We start from the raw sequence: 21,329 nt of genomic DNA on the forward strand, positions 1-21,329 counted from the left end.
GAGAGTCCGTGGGTTGACACGGTCACAGCGCCCTCGCCCGCATTGGGATCGGCGTATGAGTGCGAATTCCCTGGGCTCTTGGGCCTGCTGTCCGGGCAAAAGTAGTTACATCTCATGTCAAACTCTTCAGAGCTCGTGACCAGTTACTCATTTCATAGTCATAATCATCCGTACTCTCGTAAAAAATTATTCTCTTTGAGAACCGACTCTCGGACCAATAAATCGGCTTCTGCAGCCACAAAAAAAGAAAGAAAAAAAAATGCGACGATCCGATTGATGATTGACCGCTTTGTGCCGCCCCCACCAGCAATGCGAACATCCAGACGAAGGGGATGGAGGAACAGTGGAATGTCCTGATGAGAGAAATTGAAGCTTTGGCGAAATAGCAGAAGTGGAGCTCAGGCAGAGGAGCTTTGGCGGGTTCTCTCATAGAGTTTCCGAAGGTTGCCAGAAGATCGGTGGAGCTCAACCGCATTTGACGTCGCTGAGTCGACTCCTTCCACCCCACCTTCACACCTGAAGGGACTCTCTTCCCGTGAGCTTTGACATCCTCACTTCCTTTGACCCCTCCAGCTCCTCCCCCCATCTTCGTCCCCTGCAGATGTTGCTCTGCTAGCGTCGCGAATCTACCCATTGGGTGTGGAAGAATGCCCACGGGAAGCTCGACTTTGGTGCTGCTTTCGTCGACGTCATCGTTCTATTGATGCTCCCACGCCTTTATACCTGCGATCTTGCCGACAAATCTTTCTATCCCGATCCTCCTCCGTTCTGCTTGAGATCATGCGTCGCCATGGCAGGGCCAGCGGAGGCCCGACCAAGGCCGTCTCGCCCTTGTCTGATACAGTGTCGCTCATCCATTCCTTCGATTCCGTCCTCAACCCCAACCGACCCGCACGACCCTCGCCATTAGCCTCCTCCCATATAAAAGCATTGCCGCTCGAACTCATCGACCGTCTGCGCTCATTTCCCCTGTTCCAGGCCACGCCCGAATCCTTCTTGATCGAGGTCGGCCAGCACCTGCGACCGCAGCTTCATGCCCCCAACGACTATATCCTGACAGAAGGCGACGATGCCAAGGCAATATATTGGTTGGTGCGGGGCGCCGTCTCGGTCACATCACGCGATGGCGAGAGTATATATGCTGAACTCAACCCTGGGGCGTTCTTCGGAGAAATCGGCGTGCTGATGGATCGGCCACGCACAGCGACGATCATCGCTCGTACGAGATGCATGCTGGTCGTGCTCACAAAAGAAGATTTTCGAAATATCTTGCCACGTTTCCCAGAAGTGGAGCGGGCAATCAGAGAAGAAGCGCAAGAGCGTTTAATGATCTTGGAGAAGAAGAAAAAAGAAACTTCGGCTCCTGTCGTGGATGAGCCCAGCCCCAGTCCGGTGCGAAGGGGTTCCAAGCGCTTGAGAGAGAGCTTTTCCAAAGACTTGGCTGTGGCCGAGGAGGACTTCACTGTCAACTCGATCCACAAGAAACGAAAGTCCCCGAGCCCAGGGCGTCGAGACCCTTCGAGCGCGCTGGCCAATGGTTTGGTGAATGTTCGTCTGTTGCTCAAAGAGCTTCCGCTGTTCAATGGATTGCCAGCCGACATCCTCCACTTCCTGGGACTCAACGCTCAGCCAAGCTCCTTCCCACCATTCACCGATATTATCAAGCAAGATTCTCAAGGCCGAGAACTGTATTTTATTGTACGTGGTGAGGTTGAAGTTGTCACTGAAAGAAATGGACACAGTCGTGCGCACCACGGCCAACAAAATGGCATTGATCGCGCCGAGGTCGAGATCAAGGCTCGACTGAGGCAAGGCCAATATTTCGGAGAAGTGGTTAGTCTGTCACTGGCGCCGCGTAGGACCGCTACTGTTCGATCCGTTACGTCGGTCGAGTGCCTCATGCTGAGCGGGGAGGTGCTTTCAAAATTCTGGGAAATGTGCCCCCATGATATTCGCGAGCAAGTTGAGCGTACTGCACAAGAGAGACTCCAAGCTGCCGCAGACGGCGATGTGATCATGTCGGACGCAACGGACGAACAGTCTCCCCTAGGTGACCTTGATATGGATGAACGTGTCAGCATAAGGGCTGCTCGGAGACGCTCAATGCCATTGTTGACATTGACTGAGACCGAGCTGGACGGGCCACATCAATCCTCACCCGTCAAGGACCAGGAAGAAGCTGTCCTGAGACCTTCAGACCCTGACCCCTACCTCAGCCTGGGATTGGACAAGGTTCGGCTTCGAAGCCGGCGCGGCTCGTTGGCGCCATTGACTCCGGAAGAACTTACTGGAGAGCAACAGCGTCCATCCCCCACCGAATCTCGTTCTGTAGGCTCCTCGTCTGATCTTGCTCTTCCTGAGACCGTTGGTCTCTCAAAACCCCACCAGAAACCACGTCCACTTGGTGATGCTCAACACGGTATCTTCCCTGACAGCGTACTGTTGAACATCTTCCAATTCATGGAGCTTCACGAACTTATTCGGCTCCGTGGTGTCTCCTCTCATTGGTCTGAGATCTTGAACACATCAAACGAGATTGTCCGTGACTTGGACCTCAGCATATACAATCGCTGCGTGACGGACGACGTGCTTTTGAAGGTCATCTGCCCATTCGTCGGTAATAGACCTCGGTCTGTCAACATCAACAACTGCTTCCATATCACCGATGAGGGTTTCAATGCGCTAGTAAAAACTTGCGCACCCACGTCGACCACGTGGAGAATGAAGAGTGTCTGGGATGTTACCGCATCTGCGATCCTCGAGATGTCTAGCAAAGCTGTTAGTCTCGAAGAAGTGGAGCTTAGCAATTGCCGCAAAGTGGGAGACACACTCATGGCGCGGATCCTTGGATGGGTCGTTCACGGGAATCAGAAGCCTGAGGGGAAAACATCCTCTATCAAGCCGACTCTCCAAACAGCTGACGGCACGGTATATGGCTGTCCCAAGCTGAAAAAGCTCACCCTTTCCTACTGCAAACACGTCACGGATCGGTCAATGCACCACATTGCCTCTCATGCTGCTAGCCGCATCGAAGAGATGGACTTGACACGTTGCACTACCATCACAGACCAAGGGTTCCAGTATTGGGGCAATGCACGATTCACCAATTTGCGCAGACTCTGTTTGGCGGACTGCACATACCTGACTGACAATGCTATTGTTCATCTGACAAATGCTGCCAAGCAGCTGCAAAAGTTGGATCTGGTAAGCTCATCAACTTTCAAGCTTACTATACCCATTTCCACTAATCATTACTCCATAGTCCTTCTGCTGCGCTCTCTCCGATACGGCCACCGAAGTCCTTGCTCTCCAATGTTCCCAACTACAATACCTCAACATGTCATTCTGTGGCTCGGCTATTTCTGATCCGTCTCTGCGAAGCATTGGTCTTCACCTCCTGTCCCTCAAACACCTGTCAGTGCGTGGTTGTGTCCGTGTTACTGGAGTTGGTGTCGAGGCTGTCGCAGAGGGCTGCCATCAACTACAATCCTTTGACGTGAGCCAGTGCAAAAACCTGATGCCATGGTTTGAAGATAACGGGCCCATGCGGTACCAACCACGGATCGAGTTTGAGACTGTGGCTTCCAATGGGCGGAACTTTAGGTGACCCGAGCACTTGCCGTTGCTGAGTGTCTTTGGTCTCAATCAGCGCCCATATCACGGGTCCCTATGGCCCAAGCTCTCAACCTTGATATAACACGCCTACGGCAGTGCATACTTTTCTCGTTCCTACCCTCCCCGCCGCTATTCAAACTGTTATAGCCGACTACATTCTGTATGCACTTTTTTTCGCTACTTTCAAGTTCTGTTCCCAAGTCTACCCGTATCATCATTCAGTTCATCTGTTTTTACCACCGTCGAACAAGCAACAACTGCTTCTCATACCGTGGGAGTTCGGGGGCTTTTAGGGTTACTTTCATTCTTTTGTTGTCTTTGCCCCGTATAGATTGGGCTTCTGACGCGTTTCTGGAATTGGGATTTGGGGGTCACAGATTTCTCTGGTTCTAGGGGCTGGTCGAGCATGGCAGGAGTTCTAAGACTGACAGCATCCTTTCGCGTGGTGAGGTTTGATATTGATTAATTTTTGATGGTCTGCGCCTGCAATTTCGTCTTACTCTGTTACCATCTACTTACGAGATAATGTTTTGCCCTCGTTCATCGTTTTGTTTGGTCTCTGTGGTCTTTTTTGGTTGGGTTCGTGGTGTCACTGTACTCTAATTATCTTGGTACTGTTTACTCAAATTTCCATGTCTTTAAATACTGTGCAGTCATCTTTCTGTGGTTTATTGTTGCCCGTTAGCTTTATATGAATAGCCTGTCAACTGGTTGTTCTTCCTTTGGATTTTCCATTGCATCCTTTATACAATCTTTGAACAAGGCATTCTCTAACAACGCCTGGATCGTTGAAAGGGCTGAAAGGCTTTGTATATAAGACCGTGACAAAACATCTGCCCATATAGGTATTCTCTAGGCCTCAATATCAAGGGCTTGAGCGATGTGAGAGCCTCTCTAAGCTCCGGACTCTGGATGGTATGCCCGTTAAAGATGTCCGGGGCCTATAATGCCATTGTGGCGTATTCCTACAAAAAGGCAGTATGCCAGTTGGAAAGCATAGGTAACAAAAGAGCTCAAAAAGTGTCTGTCTGGTATGCACTATTATATTAAGGGGGGCTATGGGTGAGTCGGCATACAACGAATGTTCTTGAATGGACACGTACTAGCAACATATGGGAACGACTGCCCTTCTTCATCAAGTCTTGTTTGCTTGCTTGGAAGCTATAACTTCCCTCTTCTCCCCTTCTCAACTCTCACCCTTAACCTCTCGGCCTTCATCAAACACTTCCATCTTCCCGGGAAAGTTCCGCCTCCCACTCAGTTGTCAACAACATAGTACGTCAAGGTGAGTACACTTCATCCCGTATCTGATATCTCAACGGGCCTACGTCGAGGTATTCAAAGGGTATCCTTACCATTTCACTCCTCCAATACCTGCAAGTTAACATCGGCTTCTCACACACCTACTGTTCATCCAGCTTCTCCGTATCTACGAACAATGAGTGATCGAAATCCATTCCATGGGGGCGGCAATGAAGCCATGCCCTGGGCATTGGGCTTCGGCCTCGACAGCTCCCAACACAACGACTGCCCAGACATGAATACCGACTTCTTCTCGGATCTGATCAACCCCGACGGACTGGCGAACACTCATCATACCCATTTACCTATCGACCCATCTGCGGAACCATCGTCCTATGTCTCGCCGAACCGCGACCCAGAGGCATCCACAACTACCACGACTCCGAACAGCATCCAGGATACCGAACACGCGCTTCCAAGCGGTGTTTTTGAGCCGGAGCGTGATGAGATCAAGCATACTCCGGCCACAGAGAGCACCAATGGGGATGTGGGTGAGCAAAAGCCCCGCGAGAAGAAGCGCCGTCGAAGTCGGAACTCGCCAGAACCCGATTACTCCCAGATAATCCTGGAACTCAACAAGAAGCGGAAACGCACTGGACAGGCCTGTGATCGGTGCAGGGTATGTTGATATATTAATACCTTGTTTATGGCGTGTCGTACTCACTACAGTGCCTCGCGGATACGCTAACTACTCTGTTTTCCTGTAGGTGCGCCGATACAGGTGCGACCCAAGCCGCAATGGATGTGTCAATTGCCGAGTCGCTGGCCGGATGTGTGAAGTGACCGACTGCGTCACTGGAGAGACCTATGTCCGCGGTGCTGCTGGCCGAATGGCGGCCGAGGTTGACAGACTGAAGGCCCGCATTGCTGAATTGGAGCGCGAGAACGATGATCTCCAACGCAACACCAAGCCCTACTATGGCTACAGACCTCCCAATGCTCTCCCGGGCACTACATTTGCATCTGCCGCCATTCTGCACCGACAGCAACAGCAGCGGCAATATCAAGGCAACTTGCAAGAGCAGCAAATCAACCGTCATCGGATTGAGAATACTAAGCTGCTGAAACGGGTTGCTATCCTCAAGGGAAACCCCGAGACTCTCCAGAAGCAAATTAAAGAATAGGAGGAACTTCTCGGACCGACAGAGGTATGTCCCAGAAGTCTCTTATCTGGCCACGGAAGTTGTACTAAGAAAAAACCAGAGGACATGACCCCTTTACAACAAGAAGTTCACCCACGCCCGTTAGGTTCGTCCAGCACGCTGAGCCATTGGCCCAATCTGGTTTGTATTTCTTTCATCACTGTTAGAACATATATCATCTGTCTAATCACTGTCCTTTTGGACATTCTTCAATAGGTCTTTACCTTCCGGTCATCTATGTCTCTTCTTCAAATTTAGCCGATCCAGTTCTTCATCAAGTTGCGTGCCCGATGTCTGCAGGTGATACCATTCGCCAGTCCCACGCCATTTCCTCTTCTCTGCCTACTCCCCCGAGTGGGCCAGCCCACTGATTCATTCCGGTTCCATTGGTCAACCCAGGCTCTCTTCAGTGTTTTCTTCGTTCTTGAAAATCATTGAACTATCTAGTGGCACCGTAACCCATGGTTCTCCAGAAGGAGACAACAGAGGTGGAAATTGAGCCAGACAGCTTACCAGATGATGTTACTTAAATAATCGAAATTTTTGACACTCTCGCCGTCGCGCCTATCCTAGTGGTAACCCTGTATTATATAACTTGTATCAACACTCTCTTCCTTGTTCAGTTCGCAATCCACATACGTGCAAATAAATGGGGTTCAAAATAAGCACATCCATCCATGATGTTTGATTTATCTTAGCTACTCGTGGGACTGACAACGTAGGATACCTCTTATGACCTCTTCTCAACTCCCATCCTCTCCCCATCTCCTTTTCACGAACTCTCTGTCTTGCGGAAAATCCCCTTTCACTCGCCTAGACACCCCTACAGCATATCTATCAGTAAGTTTGAGTTCATGCTCCACTACTAAATCCACAAATATCAGAGATAGCTGAGAGATCCTCTTCCTACGTCTCTCATTAAGTTCCTCTGAGCTGACATTGACCTTCCTCTGGTCTAGCCGTCAATCTCCCGCCTCATACCGCAAAGAAAAGATGGGGGACCTTGACCCATTCGAGGGAGATGTGAGCATGTTCGCCGATCTCATCGCCTTCAATGGAGTTCAGGACGCCCATCAAGGCAGTTCACTGTTCGACCCTGCCACTACCTTGCCGACAGAAACCTCCTCCAATCCATATCAGGTCGCCGCGAAGGACTCAAATGACGGCCAGCTTGCAACAGCCCCCAACCCCACATCCTTGCCCGCCGATAACATCCAGTCCAACCCGGCACCAGAGAGTACAGCTGGCGATGATGGTGGTCAATCGAAGAAAAGGCGCCGGAGCCGAAATTCGCCTGAGCCAGATTACTCAGAAATGATCGTCCAGATCAACAAGAAGCGCAAGCGAACCGGACAGGCCTGTGACCGGTGTAAGGTATGTTATTTACTGCACTGATGCTTCAGGCCTCTATCTTGATATATCGTACCTAGCAGATGCGCTAACGATCTAAATGCAATGCAGATCCGGCAGTTCAAGTGTGACCCAGGCCGTGCCGGCTGTGGAAGCTGTCTTAACGCCGGGCTCGATTGTAAGTTGACGGATTCTGTTACGGGAGAAACTTACGTTCGTGGTGCTTCCGGTCGAATGACCGCTGAGATTGAGGGGCTGAGGGGCCATTTTGCGGCTCTACAACAGGAAAACAACGATCTCAAGCGAGCGAATGAGCCACGACTGGACCTACGCGCCACGAATCATCTCCCTACTCCCGACTTCCTAGTAGCCATGACCAGCATGCAGAATCAGCATCTGGTGTAGCAACAGCAAATTGTTGCTCTGCAACAAGCTAACGACAAGCTGCGACAGAAGAATCGAATGCTCCGCGAGGATATACGTGCGCTTAACACACTGGTCGAGGAACAGGAAGAGTTGCTCCGTCTGACGGAAGTAGGTACCTTGTACATTCTGCTTCCCTGGAAGTGCTCGCTAACAAGTTTGAAAAGGACGTGCTATTGGTCGACAAGAAGGTTAATCAGATGCTCTAGTCTGCGCAGACCTCCCTACCCTCGACCAAGCTAGGTCTTGACCACGGTCTACGATCGATGTTCCTATGTTATGAGGTGCTTGAATTGTTTCTATCGGCGCGAATACCCGGTCTCAGTGCTATTCTCAATTGTCTCTCCTTGCGTGCTTCTCTGGTTGAGCAAGTTGTTTCTTCACACGGCTTCATTCACAGGCATAGATCTCCTTGTGCATACTCTTAGTAATTCGACGCCAATTGAGCCTTTGTACCACACATTGTTTCATAAAACGTCAGTAGAAGATATTGGACACGGATATCTTGTAAGGTACTGTGTCCCTCCTTTTGCTGTACCCTAGGTCTACACCCACCTCTGATGATTTGTATAAAAGCTAGCTCTGTGCGATGGCCCTATTCATGTAGCAGCTTAGCCATTTGAAAACGGAGAAGACATAGAATAAGTGGCTTCATGCTGAGTGAGTGCCCGGAATTCATTTTCTCTAGCCTCACGGAAGAACCGTAAGGAAAGCAAGTGCCTCTATCGTCTGTTCGAATGATCCCCGATCGCCAACAATATATGAGAGCTCTTCTCCTTGGTTTACACTTACCTCGTCGTCTTCCCTGACGCCTTCAACCATTCGAAGGGTTTCTTTTGCTTCCCACCTCTCTCTTCATCTTCCTGTTGCATCCATCCTGATTTCTTTAACAAGCTTCATCTGGATTTACGTTCCACATCCCTGAATATTCGAGAACAACCTCGATCCTGTGGGTGCCTCTCATGTCTGTTCCTACCATCAGTGTTATCAAAGTGCTTGAACCTTCACGCCTCTAGGTTGATGTCTCTTAAATACTTCTGAGATTAACGTATCTTCTGACTTCACTCTAGATCTTCACCCCCACACTCCGTCGTCATGGAAGATAAAAACAACTTCCGTGGTAATAAGGGCATCAGGCCTGGGACACAGCCCTCCTCTACCCCTATGCCTTTCCCACCATCTTCCATGGGAAGCTTTGCTGGATGGTACCACGCTTCGAGTCATTCTATTACCTATTTCGATCCTTACAACACCCCTAGCCAATTTTCAACACAATCTACCTCGCCCTTCTCCCCCGTCTGTCCCTCATGTTCTGCTACTGGTCTCCTCGATGCTAGCCCGGATTCAGGTGATCAAGTTGTTCCAAACAAAACACTGAAGAGTCACAGCGCCGCTCTATCCCCTTCGACTATCAGCAATATGTCGCCCACTACAAAGGTGGAGGGTCCCAGCTCGCCGGGAGAGGGTGATGCTCTAGCTAGCGGAAACGCAAAGCGTCGACGCCGCTGGTCTCCAGAACCCGATTACTCGGAGCAAATTCGAGAGCGGAATAAGAAGCGTAAGAGAACAGGCCAAGCCTGTGACCGCTGCCGAGTACGTATCTTCATTTATTCTATCACTCTTATCATAATCTCCTTCCCTTGCTTCTTACCTCGCTCTCACATACAACTAACAACTTTTTGCGTTTGCATAATACAGATCCGCCGGTCTGCATGCGATCCGAACCCTAAGGGGTGCGGTAACTGCTCGGACGCGGGCTTGGAATGCAAAGTGACTGATAGCGTCACTGGAGAGACTATCGTTCGAGGGGCTACTGGGAGAATGATTGCAGAGATTGAAACTCTGAAGGCGCGAGTCGCAGCCTTAGAGAATGAGAATGCGCAGCTCCGCACCATTCATTTCTTGTCTTGAGTTGGCTACCGCCAAAATTTCTACTGAGCCCAGAGAAACAAGCATATATCTGTTTTTAACAAAGCACTGAGCTAGTGCAGTCTCGCATAAGTAATCCACGTTCTTAAGGCTGATGGGAAACTCACGAGTAGACCTCATCTCGTGCATCACACTAGTCATATTCAAGTCATGTCGCTTTCTATGGCTTGACTCTGATCTCTTGGTCATGAATGATATGCACTGCCGAGCAATGAAAACTACAGTACACTTCATGTTCCTTATGGTTATTGTCTTCACTAGAACCCCCCTAGATTCCTAGGTGGCTGCTTTATCGTTTCCGGTCTTGGAGATGACGCCGCGCAAGTTCATAGCTCACTTTATCTCATTAAGCCATATTGACTATTTGTCTACATCCCTTTCATGATAACCTGAATCTTCCGTGGTTCTTTCCCGTGCAAATGGGAATTTCCGGCATAAATACTCATATCTGTTATGAATGAAACACATTTTCCAAAAATATGAACTTCTCCAGCCCATGATCATCATACGATTCCAGGCCAACTTTCGGGGTATACATTACTATTATTTTAGAGGTGTCAGCTTATACCACTACTTCTTGATATTTATAATCTTTGAGCTGCTCTATATTCTCTCGCTTCCTCAGCATCAGATGCGCTCACTATCTTAAGCACACATAACTCTTCAACTGGCCTTTTGATCTGCTAGATCCTCGATAAGTGATTACGGCCTGGAAAACGATAGTCGAGTCATGGTCACAAGAAGAGGCTAACTCTGGTGTGTCACCGAAGGACAAAATATTGTCTACTCCGCTTACCGACCTTCTCTAGGCCTTCGTGTTTCGGGGTTCTAAGGTTGTTCCTAGACCAAATTATCAGCGTGCAGCTAGAGGACACTAAACTGCGTTAACAAGCTACTATCTTCTGAGGGAACAACCAGATCTCACGAAGGGGGGTCAAATCTCAAAATTCCACCCACACTCACAGATTCCTGTACCATGATATGCCTCTTTTAACGCCGAGTACTATTGAGCGGTCTCTGTAGGTGCGCCACCACCCCAGGCTAACCCAGCCCCGGCCCAGCTGGGATAAGTCTACAATCTGTAGGCTTGCCTCCCCTCCGCAACATTTGGATCTTATACTTTGGGTCTTCTTCTAACTAGTACGACTTTTGCAACTTCTAGGCAGCTCCATACTTGTGGCAAATTGAGGCATGTTGTCAACGGTGATCTCTTCTACCCAGTTCGAGACGACGATGAGTGATCATAATCCGGGAATTTGAGGTAGAGGCGAACGTATGCACCCGGCTCATTACGTTTGATGGGCTGCAAACCACGTATAGAGGATGTCTCTCGTTCATCTCTGCAGGTGCCTCACCCATCGATCCTCTGGCGATCGATCCTGTTGAAGTCAACGTACACCACAGAGACTCGGCCACACTGGGTCTACTCGGGCCGGAAGGTTTCAACGGAGATTGCATCGCCCCTTCGCTGCATGGGAAGAAGCTTTGTCGATGGCATATCTCGCCTGAGCCAGATTACTCCTAGATAATCGTGGGAACTAAACAAGAAGCGTCATACACAAACTCATTAGGTCGCTCATACTTTTTGAATGGATAGATCTTTTGTCTACGTTATCTCAATCAAGATAACATATCATAGGTCCTTTGGCGCGACTCTAAAGCGAACTTGGGTTGGCTCGCTAACTTATTTTGTAGCTTCTTCATCACTGTTTCGCAGAACTACATATTGATCTGTGCTTATTATACGGATGTGCCCAGTTTTTCAGTGCCTTCTCTGTACACTATTTCACTGCTCAAAGGACAACGAGTGAAAACTTTACTCCCACAACTTAGTTCAGTTGTCTTCATAGAATAAAATCGTTTATTTCGTAAACCCCGGGTATCTCCAACTAATACAATTCCACCATCTAAGCCCGGAAGTAGTATTAACAGAATAATATGACTTTACATTACCAGCTTGCATTCTTCTTCCAGCAGCAACAGATCCCCTTGCCCTCGCACCAGTCTCTCACAACCGCAGTGCCAACCTCACGATCCTCACCAATGAGACCGAGCCCTTCGACATTCAACCAAGACGTGAAGTCTTCAAGGACGATGGGGTCGTACATGAGAATCTTCTCATGCCAGGTTGGCCGACTTCGGCTGCTGGGGGCCAAGAGCTGGGGCTGAGCGCGAACCGCCTTGGTGATCTGGATGGATATGTCCAGCAAGCTAGTGCACTCGGGGGTTGACAATTCATCTTTCTTGGAGGCTGCGCCAGATGACGATGGTTTTTTACTGCGTGAAGTCTTCGAGGCAGTTGCTTTGCGTTTGGTGGGGGTTTGCGGCCGGTCTTTGGTCATGATTTCCAACGAGGGGACTTGACCTGAAGTAGTGGCGTTGGAGAAGATTTCGGTATAGTGATTTTGTACCTGGCTCGGGGATAGAAAAACCTCATCCTCCGAGTCTTGTATTTCTTCAATATCTATGTATGAAGAGGGTGGGGGGCGTCCAACTTTTGGCGAGGATTGCTGGTTCCTTTTTGGGCTGGTTATCATGATAGTCTCCCTTCGTGTGACAGCATCCGTTGAGGTGGATGTGGACATGGACGCAGCCTTTTTAGGTTTCGTCTTTCCCTTGGACTTGGCCTTGGGATTCGTTGTGGTTTTAGAAGGCGCAACGGTTGCAATCTCAGCATGTGATACTAATTGGGGTTGAGAAGAGACATCCACAGTTTGGCTAGCCTTGCCATGCTTGGACTCCCAGCACTTCTGAAGCAGGTCGATCATCTTCTTCCGTCCTTTTACAGACTTGAAACCGTATGCAGCAACCTGCCTTGAAAGCTCGGCATCTGTGAATCCACTATACTGTGGCATAGAGGCCGGTTGCGAAGCATCCGTCGCTTGCTGACTTTTAGCTGCTGTCAGCTGGACATCTTGCACAGGTGATGCAAGCACGGCAGTGGTTGGAGAATTGGAGTCGGCTGGTGGCTCCAAGGGTTTCGTTGATGACGAAAGTTTGCCTCGTGAAGTATCAGCCTTCTCATTGTCAAGTTCCAACCACTCATCATCGGAGAGGTCTAGTCTTGAGGTTGTTTTAGGCGCATCCTTCTTCTTGTAGACATGGGATGGCTCTGTCAGATCAATGTTGTCCACAGTTTCGGCCTGAACCAAGGACCCTGCTGCGTCTCGGCCAGCAACGCTCCATAAGTTTCTGTCGCCAGTAAATCGAGACATGGAACTTGATGTGGATTGGCTTCTTGCAGTTTGCTCAAGGACTGACGAAGAGCTGAGACCTCGTTCCCCAAAGGCCAAGTTTTCCGATGCCCGGATAGCCCGCTGTATTTCTCGTAACGTCTCCGGTGAATCGTCTCTTTCAAGCTGGCTACAAGTACCGAAGACAACATCCTGCTGGTCCAAAGCCTTAAAAGCTGCATCTGGAGAAAGCACAATCAATTCCGGGTCATTGCCGGTTGTTTTGGTTTTGCTCACTCGGGGCTTTGATTTAGTGATGTATTGCGTGATGTCGTCTGCCGAAAGATCTTCCTCTACATCGTTCGATGTATACTGAGCAGTCATCCGAGCTGTCAGGGTCGTGAACCGCTTCTGGGTTTTTGGTTTCCGTTTTGGCTGTCGTCCAGATGATGATGACGTATCTCCTTGGTCAAGGGTGTCCTCTTTTGAATTGCGGTTGTGCAGGGGTTGACATTGAGGGTCCACGAGCTCGATTCTCCTTCGTTTTGTTGGACCTCCTTCATTTGCACTGACTTCTCGGGCATCCGAGCCGGATGTGGAGTAGTTGTAATCTGTGAGGATACTCCCAAATCCACCTTTCGCGCTGAATTCGCGGCTCTCCTTAGGACTCGTCCCGTTATCCATCGTGTCGACTGGCTGCGGAGACGTCTCTCTGGGTGGTGTCCAGTCCCGACGTCTTGTCATAGCTTCGTCCAGATGCAAAACCTCATCTTTGCCCAGCGAATTAGACGGTTTCTTTGGTTCAGATGTGTCTGTTAGATCGACAGGAGTATTTTGCACCGTCGCCGTCTTCTGACCAGTCTTCGTTTGAGGATCGTTACTCTTGCTCGCCTTGGTAACCTTGCCAGCCAGTTTCAAATTTCCCGTCTCTTTCTTGGCTCTCGGCTTTGCGCGACCTTTCTGAGACACCGCGGTCTTCTTCGCAACGGTTTTGTCGGAATCAAGGGATTGGGGCTCTAAGTCTTCCACAACGTCGTGCGTCGGCTCATTGGTAACCTTCCTCGCCTTCTGTCGCGTTTTTTTCGGAATATCCTTCTCTTTGGACTCCGAAGGAGCGGTCGTTTTCGTTGCGGGGCGTTTCTTCTTGGACGCGTCGTCCTTCCTTGTGGGTACGTCGAAGAACCGAGAGCGCGATGGGGGTAGGAACGGCTCCGATGGAGATGGGGTAGAAGGTGTCTTCGTGGCTTCTGGTAGTATCCTAGACTCTCTCACGGTGTTGCTGGCGAGTCTTGTCGGAATACACGGCGAAGTACTCGGAGACGAGGACAAGATAATCACGTCCGCAAAGCTCGTCATTGTGGCGAGCGGCGCGTTTTGCTGCCGAGTGGTTGTGTTTGTGGCGTTGCAGGCTAGATCTCCTCATAGCCAGTCGTCTTCAATGAATCCAATCACTTCTGATTGGAATTTGACGGCTGGAAGCCCGCGCCGTGGGCGTTGCTTAGTTCTGGAAGGTCGCGACAAGGTCTACTTGGAGGGATGACGATCGGGTCTTGGCAAAGTTGCAGGATTGCCCTTTTGGGCCGAGGAAAACAGTCTGGCCCAGCAACGCATACCACATGTAGATTTTCAGACCACTACAATTGAAATAAGGGGAAGCATATAGATTGACTAAAAAATATCAACAGCAATTAGATATTGAGAAACCGTGGTCAGGATTGACGTGGCTGGCTCAATCTTTTGAATGCATGTGATTGTCTCGGTTCCACCTAGTATGTTAGGTAGACAGGTCTATTTTTGAATAAGGTCACTACTCTCTGAGGGAAAATATGCATTCTCGTTCTAACGTGAACTTCATAATGTCATTATTTTTGCGATTTAGCTATCATAGAGCATGATCCATTTTGCAAGACCAAGCTCCTTTGAGGGCAGTCCATCCTTTGTTCTTCCCAGATTATTGTCTGGTCACATGGAATCCTCAGGTCACTGTACGATGTGCTCCCACGAGTGATATTGCTGTATATGGAGGCCATCCATAATCCACAATATGTGACGGTATCAACAGACATTGTGCCCAAATAATACGTCACTCGTGGGCAAGGGATCGATAGACGGCGAGATTCATAGCCATACGAAAGGCAAAGGATGGACGACAAGTCATGACCACCGCTGATACCTTTATCTCACACCTTGTTGGCCAATTTCAAGGTGAGACCGGTCGATTGGTCTCCATCAATCCTATCATGATCCCCGGAGAGCAATGGCTCCCAGCATTGAAAGCTCCAATCGTCTTTTGGCGTCGTCAGGTTGACTAGCATCTGGCTTGGCCGCTGGAGAAGGCAAGGCACCGAGCTTGTAAAGCTTTTTAATCTTGCTGATGTCGGAGATCTCAGACAATGTCAGGTCGTCGAAAGGTACGGATGTTCCTTCGACGGAACTTTCTAGATGTGCGGCAACGGAGTCATGTGTTATCTCCGGGGTCACGGAGACTTTAACAATCAACAAGTCCTTGGTGGAGTCGGCAATGCCGAGCTTGCGGAAGGACTCAGCAATCTAAGCTAGTTAGCTTTGGTCAATTGTGGCGCAGTTTTAAGAGTCACCATACATTGTTGGTCGGGTTGAAGGAGAACACAATCTCCGAGTGCACATTGTGGGATCTGAGTCGATTATTCATGTAGTCATTCATTGCACGAAAGATGGCTGCTAATGCGTGCGCTCTGGAAAGCACCTATACTACTTAGTTAGCTTTCTCATATCCCTTCACGTAAGATACAAGTTTATATGTTCTCACCAAGCTTGCATCGATCAACGCATATTCAAACTCTGCATTGCCGGCTAGCAGCTGCTGCCGCAGAAAGGCCGAGTTCTGGACATTGCGATACAGCGCAACATGGACTGGCAGCGAACCTGGCAGGTGGGGAATATTGACCGTCTCTAGCTTCAACGCCATTGTTAAAAATAAGAACAGGACCTCGATCAGAGCATGACGTATCTCGAAAGTGCTCGTCCCCTCGTCGGTGCTTCTTCACCCCGCCAGTCACGTGTTGTTCTGGAACATTCGGACTTAAGAGCTGCCGACTTCCGTCGTGAGTAAGCGCCCTGATATCACCGGTCCAGCCGCCCGCATATAAACGTTTCATCGCCATCTCTTTCCTTCCCTCGACATCATTGTCGTCATGGCTTTCTTCCTTCGGCGCCCGTTCGCCGTATCATCGGCCCTCACTCAAGCTCCAAAGCTTTCGAATACTGCCCGCTTCATCCACAACTCTCCATTCAAGCCTTCTCAGGCTGCTAAGCCGTTCGGTGCCCAGCCCTCGTTCTTCACCAAGTCTCACCAGACCTTCCACAATGCCTTCCGCCGCAGCTATATGCAGCAGACCTACAACACACAGGGTGGCAACTTCACCCAGAAGCTGCTATACGGCGGTGCCATCGTCGGTGGTACCATTTTGGCCACCAACTTCATCTTCAACCGTGAGACCCGTGAGGATGGCGGCATGCCCGCTTACGAGCGGAGCTTCCTGAACGAGACTTTCATGCACACTGGACTTGGTATTGGTATTATCGCTATTGCTGCCCGCGCTCTGCACACCAGCGGCTGGTCTTACCGTCTTATGGCCATGAACCCGTGGTTGGTTATGGGTGTTGGTCTCGTTGGCAGCATTGGCTCGATGTACGCCACCTTTGCTACTTCCCCGGATAAGTAAGTATTTCAATCAACCTCTTGCGCTTTTTACCCCAATCAAAACTGGCAATACTAACAGTTTTCAATAGCTACGTCTTGAAGTATGGCTGCTGGACTTTGTTCAACCTGACCCAGGCTGCGCTCCTCTCCCCCTTGATGTTCATGCACCCTGCTATTCTCGCTCGCGCTGGTCTCTACACTGTCGGTATGATGGGCTCCATTGCCTTCGTTGGTGCTACCGCCAAGCAAGAGAAGTACCTTTACCTCGGTGGTCCCCTCCTTGCTGGTGTTGCCATTGTCGCTCTCTCTGGTCTTGCCCCTATGGTTCTTCCCGCCACTGCTGCCCGCACCCTGATGTGGTCTGAGCGCATCTGGCTGTATGGTGGCCTGGCTGTCTTTGGTGGCTTCACCCTATACGATGTGCAGAAGATCCTGCACCACGCCCGCCTTGCTGAGCGTGGTTACATGAAGCGTGACGTTGTCAACGAGAGTGTCAGTCTCGAACTTGACTTCATCAACATCTTCATCCGCATGGTCCAGATCCTCGGCATGCGGAGCAACAACCGGAAGTAAAGTCTTCCCTACCTATGGAGGTGATCTCATTTGATCTCCTTCCCTCGATTCATCACAAATCCTGTATTCTTAACGACCTGTCCTACCTTGTTTCCCCTTATTCCAAATCCTCATGCTTCTGAACACGAGGTGGCAATTCGCATAGTTTTGTCTCTCACATACAATATCCGGGGATTAAATCTCCACTCCATAGTCCTTTGTTCGTAATTAGAGCAATATGCAATCTGCCATTTGCCATCTCTTTCGAATATGAATAATGTCATTCAAATCTCACCTGATTTTCAAATGATATGTCTCACTTGTTTCCAGGCATTCGCGCTCCTTCCATGAGCCTTCAAAACAAAAGGCTACTTCCACCTCAGAGCATCGGTCCACTCGGGTCGTCCAGCTCTAAGCGACCTTCAAATCCCGCATTGATGCTTCTAGGCGGCGGACCACAGAAGATCGCACAGCAGGCTCGTTGTTGTGTATGATAGCTACGGCCAATATTCCCTTGAATGGTTCGGTCGCAGAACTTCCTTAGTAGATATATTTTTCATGTAATTTAATTTCGACTACGCTAAGAACCATGATACTTCTGGAATAAGCTGATAGAAATGGTAGTCTGTTGGTTATGATGGTTTTGCAACAACCCTATCCCCGAGAAAATATACAGTCCTATTCCCAATTTTACAGCATGATATTTTAACAAAGAATGCTTGAAAAGATCCCAATGAATCAATCATGAAATACCTAAAGCCCGCCTTGATATAGTTCGTGTCGGCCCAGCAAAAGGCGGAGCCATGCTAACCGAAAGGGGCTCTCCACGGCCAAAGCTTTTCCCAATCCGCGCTCACCTGCACAGACGTCAGTCCGCACTCTCCTCCATTCCTCCCCACCAACGAGCCAATTCGCCTCAAGAATTCAGCGAACTCCTCCATCTATCCATACCCAGCCAAAATGTCCAACGAAATGGAAGTCGACCCGCCCATCGCCCAAGATGATGGCGCCGAGGAGTCTGGCCGCGGAGTTGAGCCTCGAACTCAGACTGGCGCTGTCGCGGTGCGCAGTATTGAAGGATGGATTGTGATGGTCTCCAATATCCATGAGGAAGCCTCAGAGGAGGATATCACCGATATCTTTGCGGAGTATGGCGAAATTAAGAACTTCAGTCTCAACCTGGACCGGCGGACGGGTTATGTCAAGGTGTGTCGTGGCTCTCGTGACCTCACAGGCATTTTCAGCAGCAGACTTTCAATCTATATTACTGGATTGAGCTGCTGGGCCAACTGTGGTATAGGAGCTTTTTGTTAACAACTTTAAACGCTAGGGATACGCCTTGATCGAGTACTCGACCCTTCCCGAAGCCTCCGAGGCAATCAAGAACCTGAACGGCAGCAAGCTCCTTGAACAGACTCTCAGTGTCGACTACGCTTTCGTCCGCCCTCCCCCGTCGAGCAAGGGCAAGGGGCCAGCCCAGAAGAATATTCGTGGCGCCGCTGCCCGGGGCCGCAGCCGCAGTCCTAATCGCAGTCGCAGCCCTGGAGGTGACCGAGACTAAAGCCGTCGACTCTTTCCTGCACAAACCACGTTCTTGACAAGGTGTCCGACCTGTGCCTTTTTCTATTGATACCTGAACTTGTTGATTTTGGCCATCTTGGTCCGCGGCGTACCCGATTTCTATCGCCGATTCTCCTCCTACCGCCGAATTTCTCTTAGCGAATTACCGAATACCACGGATGTTCTCTCTCTCGCCGGCTGTATCTTTCCCTTGATGCCGTTCATAAACCAAGGCTTCTAAGAATGCGAATTCCAGCACATTCGTGGGAAGATATGCGCCGGCGCCATAATACATTGTTCTCTTGGGTATGATGGCTCGTCTCATTAGCTTGTGTCTAGCATACGCTGACTGGATCTTTAGAACTTAAGAATGCTTATAACACTTTATCTCGACCCCAAGAAAGCTATGAAACCCTCTTCTTTGACATGGGGATTTGTCTGCTCTGTACGTAGAGATCTATAATTGCAATTTTGGAACAGCCCCTAGCGTCTGAATGCTGAAATGACTTTTTTCCCCCTACCTACTGGTTCTCGGCGATGGGCTTCATAGGACTTGACTGCGCAAGGAATACGCACTGGATTGTTTCAGGTCATGGCAAGCTAGTAGTGAGAGGGGCTCCTTTAGCTAGGTTGTTTCGAGTAAGAACTGCAATGCCGCGTGATATTATCAATGCGCGGTCTAGACCTTTCGAGATAGCCATGGCTACTGTAGTGCTCTATATTTCCAGTAAACGATTCAAGCAACTGTAACTCGGACATATCTATCGACTTCCCTAACGCAACCCCTCCCATGCTTCATACAAGTCCTTCCTGTCGACCGTATGTTTTCTTCGAGAATGCATATTATCACTGCCAAGACAGATGGAAGGCCAGTTTACGACAGCAAATTCAACTCTGGCGTGACGCCACAGTGTCATAGCTTTCTATAGTACTATAAATGCCGCAAGACGTTGGAACATATTGAATCGAGAAACTCCAGGTATGTATGCTATGGCTGTCTGTCTTATCTAACAACATGCCGGTTGCACCGCCCACAGACAAATCCCGAGCCTCGAATCAAAGATCATTGGGCGTATCAATAAGAGGGGAGATCATAATGGTACGGTACACAGCAATTAGAGGAGCGCGCTCTTCGCTGGAAATGAACAAGGGCCGAGGCAATTGGCATGCGGTATATTTAGTTCTTGCCTCCGGAGTGGTCCTTGGTCAACTTGTTGCTAGAGGAAAGTTAGCGTTGGAGTTCCTGGAGAGTACGAGTCGCGAGACAAAGAAGTAATGAGACGTACATGTGACCCTCAAGCTCGTCGAGGTGTGCGCGCTGGTCGTTGATCTTCTTGCGGAGCTGGGCAAGCCTGGTTCGAACTATGGTTAGTAATGGCCTCAAGGAAGGGAAGTAGACATGTAAACGTACTTCTCAAGCTCCTTCTCGCGGATGTAGAGAGCCTCCTGGGCAGCCTCGCGCTTGGTGAACGAGTCACTATTCGAACCGTGTCAGCAATTGATGATGTCATACAGCTACAACAAGGCAGACACGCTGTGCACAGCTGCCATGCAAGCCTCCAGGGCACAGACACGCTGATTGTAGCATGGTACACGATGCAGGGGAGGGGTAATGAAGAGGGATTACGAACCCAGCAGCAGCGCCTCCAGAGCGAGGGGCGCCAGTGTCTCCTTCGCCCATTCGGGGCGCAGCAATGGAGAAGGACCGGGTCAGCAGAGCCCGGTTGGCCGTGACGGCAGGTCGGATGATGGTGTTACGAAGCATTTTGAGTAGGTATGTGAAGAGATGACTGGAAGAGTGGGAGAAAAGCAAGTTTAAAGCTTACGAGGCAGAAGGACCAAAGGAAGCTGAGGGAAGCTGCCGGGGGTATGGCATGACGACAGGGTGCCAAGACCACATCATGTGATTTTGCGTCGGGTCCGGGGAATACCTCCAGGGCGATCAGCTCAAGGTCACGGGCCTGATTATCTAAGTGGCTTATCTAAGTGGCTTATGTCAGCTCGTGGAAATCTCGGCTGCGATAAGTCGATGCGTTCTCATTCGACCTGGACGGAGATCATGAGGGAGGGGCCACCTCTGATCATAGGGTGCAGAATACTGTAGAGTGATTAGTTCTTGGAGTTGGCTACGAAGATTGGCTTGTCTGTGCTCGCACAGCCTTTTTCGTCATCATGGGATATCAGCCTCGTACACTCCTACATATAAACAGTACTGTAAGTACTACTGTAGTATAGATATGTAGCCCTATTAGTTCTAGCGGTCTAGACTAACAAAGGAGGGGTTAACCAGCGAAAGAATATCCGTGGGAAATGTTATGGATGTGTTTCAAAGAAATGGGCCAGATGGGCAGTAGTCTGCCTTGGAACGAGTACAACAAGCGCTTTTCCAGCATGAGGCGCAAAGAAGGGGAAACGTTCCAGGGCGATTGGTGGGCGCGGGATGGGGGATGACGCTGGGCAGGCCCACCGAACCACACAGAAAGACCGAGTTGAACACACGAGAGGGAGGGGAAGGGGGATAAGACGAAGAGAGGGTATATACTCACAGAGTAGCCAAAAAAAGGACCACATGGGAAGGGAAATGATACTCATTTCAAGTCT

The 21,329-nt window shown here is 49.8% G+C and overlaps 9 protein-coding genes across 9 annotated transcripts; 6 read left to right on the forward strand and 3 right to left on the reverse strand.

Annotated features, from left to right (window-relative positions):
- Positions 1–780: 780 nt before the first annotated feature.
- On the forward strand, positions 781–3,607 carry N7496_001014 (uncharacterized protein; the record flags this gene model as incomplete). The annotated part of the gene is made up of 2 exons (XM_056693945.1): positions 781–3,204; positions 3,263–3,607. The coding sequence occupies 2 exons, from the start codon at positions 781–783 to the stop codon at positions 3,605–3,607; spliced, it is 2,769 nt and encodes a 922-aa protein (XP_056560674.1).
- Positions 3,608–5,053: 1,446 nt separating this feature from the next.
- On the forward strand, positions 5,054–6,041 carry N7496_001015 (putative C6 finger domain protein; the record flags this gene model as incomplete). Its single annotated transcript, XM_056693946.1, has 2 exons — positions 5,054–5,536; positions 5,625–6,041. 2 exons carry the CDS (start codon positions 5,054–5,056, stop codon positions 6,039–6,041), a joined length of 900 nt encoding a protein of 299 aa, XP_056560675.1.
- Positions 6,042–7,052: 1,011 nt separating this feature from the next.
- On the forward strand, positions 7,053–8,041 carry N7496_001016 (uncharacterized protein; the record flags this gene model as incomplete). The annotated part of the gene is made up of 4 exons (XM_056693947.1): positions 7,053–7,433; positions 7,521–7,775; positions 7,821–7,943; positions 8,000–8,041. The coding sequence occupies 4 exons, from the start codon at positions 7,053–7,055 to the stop codon at positions 8,039–8,041; spliced, it is 801 nt and encodes a 266-aa protein (XP_056560676.1).
- An 886-nt stretch (positions 8,042–8,927) lies between these two features.
- On the forward strand, positions 8,928–9,743 carry N7496_001017 (uncharacterized protein; the record flags this gene model as incomplete). Its single annotated transcript, XM_056693948.1, has 2 exons — positions 8,928–9,425; positions 9,531–9,743. 2 exons carry the CDS (start codon positions 8,928–8,930, stop codon positions 9,741–9,743), a joined length of 711 nt encoding a protein of 236 aa, XP_056560677.1.
- A 1,967-nt stretch (positions 9,744–11,710) lies between these two features.
- Positions 11,711–14,290, reverse strand: slx4 (the record flags this gene model as incomplete). The annotated part of the gene is made up of 1 exon (XM_056693949.1): positions 11,711–14,290. The coding sequence occupies one exon, from the start codon at positions 14,288–14,290 to the stop codon at positions 11,711–11,713; it is 2,580 nt and encodes an 859-aa protein (XP_056560678.1).
- An 882-nt stretch (positions 14,291–15,172) lies between these two features.
- On the reverse strand, positions 15,173–15,881 carry N7496_001019 (EKC/KEOPS complex subunit CGI121/TPRKB; the record flags this gene model as incomplete). The annotated part of the gene is made up of 3 exons (XM_056693950.1): positions 15,173–15,484; positions 15,537–15,659; positions 15,723–15,881. 3 exons carry the CDS (start codon positions 15,879–15,881, stop codon positions 15,173–15,175), a joined length of 594 nt encoding a protein of 197 aa, XP_056560679.1.
- A 226-nt stretch (positions 15,882–16,107) lies between these two features.
- On the forward strand, positions 16,108–17,189 carry N7496_001020 (Bax Inhibitor family protein; the record flags this gene model as incomplete). Its single annotated transcript, XM_056693951.1, has 2 exons — positions 16,108–16,634; positions 16,706–17,189. The coding sequence occupies 2 exons, from the start codon at positions 16,108–16,110 to the stop codon at positions 17,187–17,189; spliced, it is 1,011 nt and encodes a 336-aa protein (XP_056560680.1).
- A 939-nt stretch (positions 17,190–18,128) lies between these two features.
- On the forward strand, positions 18,129–18,729 carry N7496_001021 (RBM8 family RNA-binding protein; the record flags this gene model as incomplete). The annotated part of the gene is made up of 2 exons (XM_056693952.1): positions 18,129–18,374; positions 18,499–18,729. 2 exons carry the CDS (start codon positions 18,129–18,131, stop codon positions 18,727–18,729), a joined length of 477 nt encoding a protein of 158 aa, XP_056560681.1.
- A 1,176-nt stretch (positions 18,730–19,905) lies between these two features.
- Positions 19,906–20,493, reverse strand: N7496_001022 (uncharacterized protein; the record flags this gene model as incomplete). The annotated part of the gene is made up of 4 exons (XM_056693953.1): positions 19,906–19,945; positions 20,015–20,080; positions 20,140–20,205; positions 20,360–20,493. The coding sequence occupies 4 exons, from the start codon at positions 20,491–20,493 to the stop codon at positions 19,906–19,908; spliced, it is 306 nt and encodes a 101-aa protein (XP_056560682.1).
- Positions 20,494–21,329: the final 836 nt, after the last annotated feature.

The sequence above is a fragment of the Penicillium cataractarum genome (genome assembly GCF_028827025.1).
Source record: "Penicillium cataractarum strain IBT 29864 chromosome Unknown utg000001l, whole genome shotgun sequence".
Classification (NCBI taxonomy): Eukaryota; Fungi; Ascomycota; class Eurotiomycetes; order Eurotiales; family Aspergillaceae; genus Penicillium; species Penicillium cataractarum.